At 37.5% G+C, this 14,527-nt stretch overlaps 1 protein-coding gene and 1 long non-coding RNA gene across 3 annotated transcripts in view; both read right to left on the reverse strand.

Moving 5' to 3' along the window:
* Positions 1-559: 559 nt before the first annotated feature.
* Positions 560-1,143, reverse strand: LOC112451003. The gene is made up of 2 exons (XR_003039732.2): positions 706-1,143; positions 560-633 (listed from the first exon to the last, which is right to left on the reverse strand). It is a non-coding gene; the product is annotated as an uncharacterized LOC112451003 (long non-coding RNA).
* Positions 1,144-9,996: 8,853 nt separating this feature from the next.
* The window catches only part of olfm2a (olfactomedin 2a), a 45,810-nt gene continuing 41,279 nt past the window's right edge, over positions 9,997-14,527 (reverse strand). For both annotated transcript variants that reach the window (XM_017429279.3, XM_017429277.3), the window contains exons 5-6: positions 13,248-13,354; positions 9,997-10,980 (exon numbers count right to left, since the gene is read on the reverse strand). In XM_017429279.3, the coding sequence (XP_017284768.1) occupies positions 10,306-10,980; positions 13,248-13,354 (782 nt within the window). In that variant the 3' untranslated portion in view covers positions 9,997-10,305. The remainder of the gene's footprint in view (positions 10,981-13,247; positions 13,355-14,527) is intronic.

Below are 14,527 nucleotides of genomic sequence, written 5' to 3' on the forward strand. Positions count from 1 at the left end.
TTTTTCATTTATACACCTCCATTACTGCAGCAGACATGATATTAAATAAGAGAAAAACACTGGGTTGTGTGTCTATTTTGAGTACCTCACAAGTATTTTTACAAAGCTGCAAACCTGGGAGTTGCAAAGGTAATATATTTTTAGGAAACAAACAAAATGTAGAACAAGAAATTTTGACAGTTTGTTTATCTTTATTATAACCTCTGGGTCTGCAGAAATACAACATTAAGAAGCATTTTTTCCCAGCAAAATTCTAAAAGCAGATAAACAAAGAACTATTTAAACAAATGATGAAAAAGTTTACCTTGTAATTTTTTCTTGGAAATGCATTGATCCATTATTCCACAAAGCAAAGGAAAATGACATCAGAACCACCTATTAGAGCCTATCTGCTGTTTGATACAAACCATACAGAAGCAAAAGGACTTTTTTTTAATCAGAGCAAAATGAAAGTTTGTGTTGAGAACTTTTATCATTTGTGATAAAGAAAAATGCTGCAGTACAGGATTAGAATGTAATGCTCAGAACTGAGGACCCGAAATTTCAGTCAGACACCAAGTGAAAAAAATAATGCAAGCTTTATTTTTGATCAGGGTAAGGGGCAGGTAACCACCGGCAATGGGACAGGAACCTCTGAGGACAGAGAAGCAGGTTAGTGGGTAGTAGTCCTGGGGGGGGCAAGGCTGAATAAGGAAAGCCACTAACCTTAGAGTGTTGCAGAGGATGAGGGGGTCCAGGTAGCACCGTGGTCTGTGACAGGTGACCAATCTGTGGGGCAGGATCAGGAAAGCAGGACAAGGCAAACCTTATGAGGGTCAGGCAGAGAGCAGTGGTCAGGGCACAGAAAAAGGGTCTAACACGTGGAGGCAATATCCGGCAGACAAATCCAGGGGCGAGGCAGGAGGCTGAGGTCAAAAGGCAGAAGCAGGGTCGAGTCCAGAAAACAGAAGCCAGTAGAGAATCCGACGTGGGCTAGACAGGGCAGGGAAATCCAAGAGACAAATACAAGATCGAGATCGTGGTCAGGTCAGGAGAAAATGCTGGATATTTACTCACACCAAGGCTTTCAAAAATCTGGCGCCGTCTGCCTGCCTGAGAGCTGAATATAACTGCTGGTGAACAGGTGGGAGACATGAGCCTGATTGTGCTCCAGCGCAGGAGCGTGCAGGTGGACCAGATGAGCTTGATGAGAGGCCAGTACTGAGGAGAAACACAAAGCAGGCAGGCGGGCCAGAAACATGACATAGAATCTTATTCCATATGTGATAAACAGTAATAATTTGGGCCTGCTTAGCTACATTTCAGTTGTGTCATAACTCCATTAAAGAAACAAAGAATTGTGAATTTGATCATAAAATTATCTACAAACATATGGGAACATTTAACAAAAATTATTGTTGCTTAAAGCAAAAAGAGCAAAGACTCATGTGCATATTATAATACTAATATTTACCCAAATAAATGAAACATTAAGCACCTTATCTTGATCTGTTAAATTTGGTTCTCAGTATTTACTTTTAAGAGTTTTGTAGCAATTTTATAATATATTTTTGAATTTAATTATATGGAAAAATAGTAACAGTATTTCTGCACTTTCAATAAGTTATTCTATAAATCCAAAACTTTTCTTTTAATTCTTCTGCAAACCTGGAAGAAAGTTTTTTTAATTTATTTTATTACTTTAGAAATCAAATAAAATGCATTCCTTCAATGAATGCTAGGCCTTCAGTTCTTTCTTTTGTTCAATCTTCTTGTAGATCATGAAAATAAATAACTGTTGTCACACAGATCAACAGGTAAAATGAAAACTTTACTTAATGGCATACAGTAATTCTATTAACCTTGACAAACCCACATCCCTGCAGATTCTGCCCATCCTGCTGGTAATGTCTCACTCTGTTCTCCTGTGACTCATGAAGAAGAAGCTGAGATTCCTGAACTCCTCCCTTTGAGGCAGCAACTCATTCCCACCCCGCGGTGGAAAGAAGCAAAAACGAATAAAAGGCAAGAACACAAATGCATTTTGATGATGATGATGCAATTAAAATATTACCTGGAACGTGATGTCATTCTGCAACATTTAGCATACTAGTTGATAATTCTCGAACTTGATAAAATTCTTAACCTCCCTCTCAACTGAAAGAAAAAACTTCCAACACTTGGCATTTCTGTCAAAAAGTATTTTACATGAAGATAAGTGAATTATTTTTGGTGCAGCCTGAAGAAGAATCAGGAGTTATGCATCTGTATAGTCCACACAGTGAGCGAAACAGTGAAAACATTGGAGAGTTGCTCTTTGAATTTGGTCTTTGTGTTTTCAGACAGGGCTCTTTTTTTCTTTTGAACTTTTTCCATTTGTCACAGAACAGAGATGGCAGAAGCTTTGGCAAGGGAAAATCCAAACATGGGCATTTTAAAAATAGCGTTCTGTCTGGAGTGCCCCTCATCTCTTTGATTTTCTGGTGGGGAGACAGCATCTTGTCTCAAAATGCCACAAAACATAGAGGATCTGGGATTTGACAGTCCTCACACCTAGCCTGGATTTTACTTTGTCTGACACTCAGTCTGTCTTCCTTACAGCCCTCTTCTTCTCTTTACTCCCTCTTTCAGAATGTGTTTGAAGTGTTTTTTTGCTTGTCATGATCCATTTCTAACATAAAATACACTCTGCCTGAAAAAAGACGCAATTTCCATGTAAACAGCTATCATCACAAGCTTTAAATTTTTGCTTACCACTCATGTAAATTTAGATACAAACAATCAAATTCAGTTTAGAGTTTTTACGAATTTAAAGTTATTCTAGCAACATTCCATTGTGCTCATCTCCAAATTCTTCCTTATGCAAAATATGGTCTACTTTTTTTAAAAACATCACTCACTGAGGTTATGACCTCAGACTGATGGGGCTTCATCATCTGAGAAGGTTAAGTGGTTTTTAATCTGTGTGAAATGAGAAAAAATATCAAGCGATTCATATAATATTGAGCCATTATTACTAAATCATGTTATGTGCTGTGTCATGATCACCTATTATATCTGTCACAAAGGTTTGGTGAGTCCAGGGAATAGCAATTTCAGAGACTAGATGTAAATTGAAGTGCCAACATTTTCTTCCTTCACATAATAAAAGTCAGTTCTGTACAAGCTGGTAACTGTTTTGCAGTGAGTCACACTAAACACAGCAGGAAATGTATGTGGGGGCTGTAAAGAGCAGAGTCAGACCAATCTGCATGGCGCTTTGACAATAGTGGAGAAAGTTCTGGCTTCACCGCCTCATCGCTCAGCTTGTTTGAATTTCTTCAGACGAATCACAACAGGCTGTTAGCCAAAGATTCTCTGCTGTAACAGGGTAATGTATTTCAAGCTGAGCTAATGGTTATAAATGGCACAGACTTCCAGTCTTTTGAGTGCATTAAAAGGTTTTTGAATGCTGAGTGGATGGGTAAAAATTAACTTGGATGTGCATTCATTGGCAGAGGTAAATAGGCTAATGCGTAAAAATCCACATGTGTACAGCTTTTATTTTTGTATTTTTATTTGCTAACAGTTCTTTGCATTGGCAGATTTTGCAAAGATGATGAGACACAGTGTTTGGATAAATATGTGTGTGTGTATATATATATTCTGATTACTTGGTCCAATACCAATTTAGCATGAAAATAATAAAACAATGTGTGGTAAAATGAATTCAAAGTGACCATAACTGTGATGTTGTCATTGTTTTATAGCTTTTTAGCCATTTTGCCTTCAGTTTGTTTCAGTTTGCCTATTATTATGTTTCTGTTTAGAAAATCCTTATTCACCTCTAAGTTTTAAATCCCTGTGATTTAGCCTTGTTTCTTTACAATTTATGTTGCTCCTTTGTCTCTTATTACCACCTCTTTCTCCCAGTTTTTTAAACCTTGTTTGCCCTTATGAATACTTTAGTTTAAATTTGGCTTCAAGTTTGGGTTTCAGTTGATCAGATGCATCACTGTCAGTAGAATCTGGCAATCATAGACTCAGCAGACTCTGACTTTGAGGAATTATCCTTGGCAGTAAAGACTTATTGATTGTGTTCAGGTCCCTCCGGACTGTGGGAGACTGTGCCCGCAATGCAATGGCTAAATGTACTTAACCTTAAACCAGTGGATCTCTGAGTGAGAGATGCATGGGGAGATAACTCAATGTACTGGGAACTCTATATGCATGTAACACACAGGTTCTCTACAGGAAGGGGATCAGGCACAGGTCATACAGTAGCTTGCCTAGTTTTGCCTTTTTTCTTTTCTTTTTTTTTGCAAAAATTACAAAGTAGATTGTATATAAGTTGTACTGCTGGTTAGACTGACTTCATAAGTTTCTGTACCTTAAATTTTGAAGTACGTAAAGTTAAACTAGACACAGCCGAACTCTCACAGATTTATGTGTTTAATAGTTTTCGCTGTTTTTTTTTCTAACATGTGCTATGTTGAATCAGGGTTTGTTTTATGTTCTGCAATATAGAGGTTCCCTGAAGTGCCTTTTTGTAATTTTTTTCTTTTGTGCACACAAGATAAAAAAAATACCAGTGTTGCTTTAGGGACTCAATGCAATAAAACTATAGGGTAACAATATCTAAGAAAATATATTCTTCCAAATTAAGGACTAATGGATTTCTATGTCAAGCTTCTTCTTTTCATTACTTTATATGATAGCTTGGCCTGAATTTGGCAGGGAGGATCATAAACATTACAAAAATAATAAAATATTAAAGGCCCAGCATTCTACTTTTTATGCCAGCCTTTCAAACTAATATCATCTTATGCTGAGAAGGCATGGCGTTATAGCCATTTTTTTCTAACCTTGTAAATGACATTATGCATAATTTCATATTATGTAAGATCTTGTGAGATGTGTTCGCGCTTTAGAGAATGTGTTGAGAGTAAATCTTAGCTACTTCCACAATACAATTAGCTCAACACCTGTGAAATTAGTTATTTTGTATTGTCTAATGCTGATAAGCTGTGGTGGCCATATTGAATATGGTTGACTCCAAAAGTTAATCAGTTATAGATGTACACTCAGTCATTACTTTCTGAGAGTTTCATTAAAATTCATTCAGTTTATGACTACTACCTCACTGAATTTTGGCTCAATATCTGTAAAAATGGCTGAGTTACAGATTTTTTTGTGTTTGACAAGGTTGCTTAGCTGTAGCAGCCATCTTAAATGTGGCTGATTCCAAATTTAATCAGTTGTAGTCAATATTTAGCCATTCTTTGTCTTTATAGCACCTTAAGAGAAACAAAGCTTCCTTGACAAAATAAATTGTGGCTTTAAAATTTACTTGTTAAAACAGTTGACAGGTTTGTAACTCTCCCCCTTTAAAATAAAGACAGATTCATTTTATAGCATGATATGGCACTAAATTCTGCTAAGTTTGAACCTCCATTATCTCAGCCTGGCTTAGGAAGAAAAAAAATGTTTCCACTTAATTAAATGAGAGTCAGATTACATTTTCCTATAAATTCAATATATTCTGTGCCATCTTACTGAACTGCTGGTGCACAAAGTACTTTTGGTTTAAACTGTTTTTCTAAAAGTCATTTCCAGCCATATTGACTCTGTAGACTGATGTTTGGATTTATGCGTCTTGAGACCTTTTGCTGCTGGCACACCAGAGTTAAACCTTCATCTTTTTCCTCCAGCAGTGTCTCACTGCAATTACAGAAATAGAAGAAAGATCCATAAATGCTCTCAGCTCAGTGCTTCTTGGTAAACCATTACTGCATCAGTGGGGTGTGCAATATCTGCATATCAGAGTTATAAAATTAAATCAACCATGACCACAACTAAGACTCAACTACTGACCCAAAAAGTTGGTAACGAGCCTAGAGATGCAGATGCTGAATCAATAAATTCTCAAAACAAGTCTAATTGGACACATACAGAATAATTTTCTCAGAGGAGTTAATAATTTTATGATGCGGAGGAGAATAATTTTACCTTCTGCATCAGTTGCATTATTTTGTTTTGGTCATACTTGAATATGTTTGAACTAAAAAGATGCTCACGTTTGAACACGTTTGTTTTTAAAAAGGTTAACTGAGAACAAATTCTGTTTAATCATGGAGGAAACAAATGTTCAAAGAGAGTGCTGTGTCACCTCAAGGTGCACAAAGTTGAAGAATAGTTTTTGTTTTGTGACTCTGAAGAAGAGGAGGCTTTGAGGCAACATTTATTGAAAGAAGTTGTGCAAAAGGTTCAATGAATTATCAGTTCCAAAATCAGTAGGGTTAAAACCTGGGTTTACTTCTTAATTCCTAGGTTTCTCTCCTGCATATGGATTTCAACCTATGCACTCTAACAAAGCAGTTTTATTCCTGCCACATGTATTCAATCACTTTAAGCCCTATTTTGCTTTAATAAAGTCTTTTCATACTGGAACATTTCTTTAGGTCAGTACATCATCTACGTAAAATTGCAGCTACTTATTATTATGAGAAAAGTTAATGTTGAAGTTGTTTTTCATCTTAAGGACCTGTACAGCTGTGTGTTAAATGGATGTTCCGGAAAAAAAATCCCTGCTAACTTTTGTTACAATAGAAAATTTAATCCAAATTATGGTGGAGTGTTCTTTAAAACACAATAACTTCAGTTATTTCTACATGTGATGCTACATGACAATCAATGTAAAGAGAATAAGCTATAAACTTGGGCTGCAATATTTGAAACTGTTGAACTTTAAGCAGCACACTAGTTTATGTAACTGTTTTCCTTAGATCAGTACCATCCCAGTGGGTTTGTATGCCAGTGGGTGGCATAAAAGGAAAACAATCATTTACTAATGTTAGCAACTTAAAATGTTTCAAGTGTAGCAACATTTAGATTTTTTATACACGGTGTAGTGCAGTTTGTTCTGTTTTCAGCTTTGAAGGTGTGGATGAGGTGTTGTAGACACAACAAAGTTTTTGGACTGTTTTGCTATAAATTGTTCCATTTTTTGAAGACATGAGCCATACTCCAGTTGTCTCATACACATACTTTATCCTGTATTGATCAGGTGGATGAGAAGGCAGTCATGGGTGTACAAAGCGTAAAGTAAGGGGCTCAGCATGCACTCCAGGGGAAACTGTATTGAGAGTCATTACCACTGATGAAAAGAAAGGATCTGTTCTGGCTTTCTGAGCAGAACCAGTCACAAAGTCCCTAATTCACTGGCAAATGGTTGGTATGAAACCTAAGTTCAGTAATTTAGAAATCAGTCTGCTTGGAAATAATCAGATAAATGCTGAGCTAAAATCCACAAAGAGCAGGTTTAGTTAATTCACTCGTTGACCTAGATGGGTCAGTGTGGTGCTGAGTAGTAGAACTATTTTGGATCTATTTTCTCTGTGGGCAAACTGGAGTGGGTAGCAGGAAATTGGGAAACAATACTGTAAGACCAGTCTGCTTAATGTCTGCTTGCACCCATGTGAGCTGGGATAGAATACGTTCCTGTTGATCATTTTACCAGAAGCCATGTAAGCATCAAGTGGAAAATGCACAACAGCAGTAATTGCAACAATAAACTCATAAGAAAGGTAAGTAGATCTGCAAACAACTGGAAATTCCTAATCAGAAAAGGCCAGAAGCGGGGAACGTCCTAGTCAGGTCAAATTCCTGGCTGCCCACATTCCTGAACAGGACAAAGTGAGTTTGGAAAACGGACGTATGTATGGATGGATCTATAAATAAACATGACCCTTGGTCTTGTACATCAATGCAAATATATATATACCCTTTATTTTTTTACTGGAGAATCTATTTCTGTCACGGTGGGGTGAGGTGCAGCCTGCAACTTTAATAATACTATAATATTTGTTATAAGTAAATTCAGTAAGGTCTCTGTAAAGAGCAGAACACAGCAGTGCCTGAGAAGTCTGTCTCCTGCTATCTGTAGCCACAATTCAGCACCAGTGTGTGTGGCTGTTTCTTCACACGTGGTCGAGCTTGGCAGCCTCACTTCTGCCTTTTGTTTTTTTTTTAAGGCTAAACCTCCTGCAAGCAGGTACTTCTATCCCCACAAGCCTGATATCATGGCTATATTTTTGTAATGGATAAATGTGTATATATGTGTAGTGTAATTGGATAAAATCCACTAATACAAAGTCTTTTTATTTTATGAAATCCAATTTGACTCTGGTTACTGCAGTTTAGAGACACTAAACTTGTGTTGACAGGCAAAACTACTAGAAAATCATACAAGTAAAGCTCTGAACTGCTACATCTCTGCTTGCTGTCAGGCTGATGTTATCTGTGTTACATGTAGCAAAACAATTATAAACATGGGAAGTTTTATTACTTATTGACATCAATGTGCCAAATAACATACAAGTTCCATAAATTGTTACAAAGAAAATTGTTTGCATTTTTTCTTAACACAACACAGGACAGGTCTTCTCTGATTTCCACTGCAACCAGAATCTTCTCGATGGTTGTAGGATCAGTTGTTTTGTTGTTGTAAAGCTGCTGCGAGCGACACAGAGAGAAGATGCAAAACTTTCCTCTGGATCCTTATTACCACCGGGAAATACTTGGTTCTTCACACATCCACTTTGTTGAGACATTAACATCAGAAGTGCACAGCTGGTGTTTTTTTGTCTTCAAGAACAGCCATTCGAACTATCATTAAAAACTTTCTGCTTTCTGTAGAACACAGAGGTGAAGTTTAGAATGCCAATATGTATGACAGATTTCAGATGAATTCAGATTAATCCCTAGTGTGCCAATGAGTAATGTAATATTTTTGCTAAAAATAAAATGCAATGCTTTAGAATACTAATAACAGTGTGGAGCTGTTCATTACACAAATCTTCAATCTTTAGTGTTGCTACACTTAGCTTGTTTCTGCTCTTTATCGTGCAGATCATAAAAAACTATTTTAATTGTTAAATTGCTGAGTGATGTTAATCCTCATGGACTGCACTTTGTCCTAAATGTCAACCACTGAAGTGTATGCACTCATTGAGGTTCCCTCCCTTCTGCACAACCCCTCACTGACTGAAAGGTCATCCAGGATGAACAGGATCATGGTTACACAAGACATAGAAAATGCGACATCCTTTTCCATCTTATGTCCTCTGGGTCCTCCATGTCCTCTGCAAACAATGGTTACATCCTTACAGACATAAAACATGAAAGTAATAAATTGACACCACAGCGGGGCTTTGTCTCTGTTTGCCAAATAATTCTCTACTGCCAATATGTCCTCATATATGTATATATATGTGTGTGTGTATGTATGTGTAGTACATATACATATATGTCTGTGTGCTTGTGTGTGTGTGAAAAAGATTCAAAGAAAGGTCTTCGGTTTAAGATGTTAGTGCTAGCAGAGTCCCGTCCTGCTGTGTGCCTTGTGTATGAACATTTCTCTGCAAAGAGCTACAGGAAGAACCAGTGCGACTAACAAGATTAAAGCAGATTGGAGCTTGACAAGCAACACAAACTGTGAAGCGCCATTTCACTGCTCCAATGTAAACACCTTTTACATTTCGTCTCTCACTCCCTGTGTTCTTCTCAAGCCGTCACACCACCGCCTGCACCTTTTACCAGATGTTTTGCTTTCACTTCCAATTCACCTTGGTGAAATGAAATGTAAGGGGTGGCTGCTGCTGGTAAATTTAACACCATTTGTGCCCATGGAAACACATATTTTTATTACCCAGAATCTGCAAAGACCTGAGCTCTGTAGATCAACTTGTCAGTATTTACGCTGTCCTTGTCATTACAACTTGGCTGTTAAAGTAAAGAAAATTTGAATCTGAGGAATTTACTAATCTTCTGTTTATATGAGTTCAAATTTAGAAAACACATTTTGTATATTTACATGAATCTCATTTCTTTGTTTACATATACTAAAAAGGAAGAAAGAACAATATTTTATTAATTTTAATTATTTTTCCTCATAGTGACAAATACAACATATCTGTTCAAACCTTTCTAGTTTTAGGTCTTGTTTTGTCAAAGAGCAACAATAAAAATACAACATCATAAATGATAAAGTGGATGTTTATTTGTCATCACAAATAAAAAGAAACCATGCTTACTCATCACAAAAATAAAAAAAAGAGAAGCGCTCAGTCTTTGAATTTTCACCAATCCTTTTGTCAGAATGTTTTCTTTGAGAATGTGAATGATAGCACTCTATGAAGATTTCAATTCATTTTAAAAAATCCAATCCCAAGCCTACAGATTTCAGACCCAAACCCAAACCCCTCTTGAACCACCTCCACCCAGCTTCGTTGTCCCTTTTGAACAGTGATCACAGCATTATTTGAACGGATCATTTATACTGAGGTCTCAGTCCCCAGAAGTCTTAATGACCTGAAAAAGTGTGACATTATAGAGCACCTGGTGTCCGTTGTTCCAGGTGTACAGGACCCTCTCCCTGGGGTTGTAGTCCATCATGGAGATGTGGGAGTACTGATTGTGAAAGGGGATGTCTGTGTACTCATAACTTGATGTGTTAGTATAGTAGGCAAAGTAGATCTTGGCACCAGCAAGGTGAGAGTTTGTGACATACAGTGTGCCACAGATCATAAAAGACTCTCCGGCACTTCGCTTGGGAAAGCCTGTATCCCAGGTCTGCAGCACCTCCAGACTCTGGGGTTCCAGGCGGCTGATGACAATGTTTCCAGCATTGGGGATGGAGGTATAAACTGCCCAAAGGCCATTCTCATCTGCCATCAGGTCAATGTCAGAGGAGCCACCCCAGGAATAAGGGAAAGTGTTGTTATAGCCGGCTCCACTGAGACTACGCTGCACCAGCACGCTGCGAGAACGGAAGTGGTACTTGATGATGATGTTGCTCTGGTGCTTGTTGTAGTACAGTGAGCCGTTGTAGACCACATGACCGGTGCCGGCCCAAGGATGTGGCAGCAAGTGCTGCACAAAGTTTTGGCCCTTCATGAAATCACTCATTGTGCGGTACTCTAGGACACGTCGCCCTTTGAAGTAACCATCCATGGACCAGACCTGTCGAAAACAAAGAAAGCATAGAAAAAAGAAAGCAAAAATAAAAAAAGAATCCCAGTGGAAGTAGTGGTTGGATTAAAGGAGCTAATAAAAAGATATAAAGGTTATAAAAGATGAGACTGCATTGTAACTGACACACCTCTCTGCAACAACAATCTAATGTTTCAATAATGTACTGCTAGTGGCATTGCCCTGAGCAAAGTAAGAATGATGAGTGTGTGGTAAATTTACTTGTTTGAGTGTAAGTGTGCACCTTTGTGCTGTTGTGCATTAGTGTAATTGTATATGTGTGCGCAACTATTGATCTCTCCTGCATGTGGGCAAAGATGTTGCTTGTGCTTTGCAGGCAACCACTGCTTGCGCTTCCTGCCCTTTTCCAGTCCCCATTTACAGAAAATCCATCCATTTAGCAACTCTATCTTTTTCCTTGAGCGCCCTTAGCGGATCTATCCTCTGACATCGCACCTCTCTGGCTGCGTCTCAGTTTTCAATCCCCCAGCGCTTCCAATGAGGCACAGTTCGGCTTTCAATTGATTCAATTACACTGCTGTTGGAATGGATATTTATTTTGTCATCAACATAATAAGACGACCTTTGCTAAGATGTAGCTCCCTTTCTGATTCATTTCCATCATTCTCTCTCGCTCTAGCCATACTCTTGGCTCCTCCGTATGTATAGAACAAGCACTTTTCAGCTGCAGAGAGTGGGGGAGGAAGAGAGTTGTGGTGGTGTGATACAGCAGCTGAATTATGGAGGAGGGTAGATTGTAAAGCATTAAGCCCGGTTTCTTCTGTGCTTGCTAAATGAGTCCCTTGAGCTGAACGGGAGACAGGAGCTGAGCCAGGGCAAAACTCAGGCACATTTAGGCCAAGTTTATGCCTTTTGTCTGTATGACTCCTGAGCAACATTTTCATATAAAATTATGATGATTGCAGTGGATGTTGATGTGTCTGCCTATTAATACAATAAGAAAAAAAATCACTTAGAGTTGAACATGATATCAGCAAGTCAGGTGATTACAGGCATTTAGACTCAGACTCAGAAACTGACCTTTTCTGCCTGCAGTATCTATTAACATTGTTATGATTCATTGTAGTTAGCAAAAGGCCAACCTCATCCCTCCTCCTAAACTTTATCGGCTTCCATTCTCCCATAAAAAATGTCTAAAAAGCCTCCTTTTCACTTTTTAAATCCTTTGTGCCTCTTACTTCTTACTATTTTCTTACCATCCCATGTTTTCTCTAGTCCATACATCTGCAACCTTCACACTCAAAAGAGACATTTCTGCTGATTCTCACACAAATAAACTGTCCAAAGCTGCAAAACAAGTTTGAAGCTTAAAATAAAGATAGCACAGCTCTTTAAGTTTTATGTACATGCTACATATTATACAACTATTATATCTATAATAAATTGTTTATGTTTATTGGCATTTTTGCATAATAAAAGTGTTTTTTGTGTATACTCTCATTGATAAAATTTAAACTTTAAACTATGCAAGCCTATGTAAATCCTGTCTATACTTGTGTACAATTAATTATATAAGTATCCCACTTAGAAGTAATAAAACACAAGTTTGCATCCTGAAAAAATGATTAGCATAAACATAAAAAAACAAGTTTATTGACTTACTTGATATTTACTTACTTAGTAAATATTTTCTAATGAATATAGAAATCTTCAGTTATTTAACAATTTATTATTATTTGTTTTGATCAAAAGTAAGCTTTTACTTTTAATATTTAATGCTATCAAGGGACTTATTGTCTTATTTCAATTCAATATATTAATCTGTGATATACTATATATGCAAACGCTGTACTCTTTGTTTCTCCCCTCAGCCTCAAATGTGTTAAATATGTTTCTTTTTTCGTTTTCTATTTTGTTTGAGTCCAGAGCATCCTGGCACACTCCGGGTAATTACCCAGAGGATTTAGAAAACTTTAGCCCAAACAGCTCATTTATTTCTCCTCTGATGATAAAGTGATCAATCAGCTGTAGTTCGTAATGATCGGGGAAGACAGGTAGGAAACAAACGCAGTTCATCAGCGACTCAGCTTCACATTCCCGTTTCTCTCCTGGTGTTTGTCATTTTCTAGAACTCATGAGAAATCCTATTCCAGCAAAGCAGTCAATCTGTCACTGACATACCATGACAGCATCACTGTGAGGGATGTTCGTTTTTTTCTGTTTACTCTCTTTGTTTGCTAATGTCATCCTTTGCTTCTTCAACTTCAAAGTGGTGAGAGAGGAACGGGGAAACTTACTCTGTTGTCTGAGCTGGGTATCATAGTATCTGTCATCCAGGAGCCGAATCTTGACCCTGACGCTCGCACTGTGATGGGATTACTGACACCAGTGAGCTTTCCACAGCCTGGAGGTCAGAGAAGCAGAAGAGAAAAACATGAATATATGCCTCAGTATGATTTACTGTATACACTGCATTCCATACAGTTGCTCTTATGATCGCTCACTGCTTCAGCTGAAGGTGGAGTGATAATGTTTTTGCCCATGTGATGTGTTTGTCTGTATTGTTAGCAAACTATCTCATGAACCACTGGATGGTTTTGAATGAATCTTTCACAGAGGAATCATTGGGTTGATCTCTATACCGGATTAACTTTTGGAGTCAACCCAATTCAAGATGGCCGTGGCAACCAACTGACCTTAGAAAACACAAAATGTTTATAACTCTTCCAGTTTTACAGATATCGAGCTAAAGTTTGTTGTGGTAGCAACTGATAATTGTCCCCCAACACATACTTTAAATGCAACATGTTGCACAACATTATTGCTGAATACCTTGTGAATAATTGTTGGAATCAGCCTTGTTTGTCTGTTAGAAAAATCTACAACTTACTTGCTTTTGGAGTCAACCTAATTCAAAATGGCTGCCACAGTTAATCAAACTTTTTGAAGACCTAAAGCCATTTCCAAGCTTGTTACCTCTGCCAAGGAAGTTATGTTTTTCGTAGTGTTGGGTGGTTTGTCTGTCTGTCTGTCTGTCTGTCTGTCTGTCCGTCTGTCTGTCTGCTCTCTGTCTGTCTGTCTGTCTGTCTGTCTGTCCGTTAACAAGATTACTTAAAAATTTATTAAAAGTTTTTGATGAAATTCTAAGGAAATAGTGGGGATGTCACAAAAAACAACTGATTAAATTGTGCTGGTGATCCAGATCATGATCCGGATCCTACAATTTATAATGACCCTAAGGCCATGGCGAAGGTTTGAGGTCTCTGAGTCCTTCTAGTTGCTTTTAGGACCCAGCAAAAATGTTTTACAAAAGTAGCAACAGCTTGACCATAAAGTTCCTAGATTCCTTTGCAATAATAATTATATATATATATATATATATATATATATATATATATATATATATATATATATATAAGCTAATAAGCTACAGGGAAAACTTTTATCTGCAGTCTTCTTTTGTTGAATCATCACTTAATGTGTAAAATCATCATTTTAAGCTCATACGTTAGATAAGAACACAATCAATTATTCATGTAGCCTGACTAGTAACATGTTTTCTTTCTTAATGCAGATT

Source organism: Kryptolebias marmoratus, linkage group LG12, assembly GCF_001649575.2.
Source record: "Kryptolebias marmoratus isolate JLee-2015 linkage group LG12, ASM164957v2, whole genome shotgun sequence".
Lineage (NCBI taxonomy): Eukaryota > Metazoa > Chordata > Actinopteri > Cyprinodontiformes > Rivulidae > Kryptolebias > Kryptolebias marmoratus.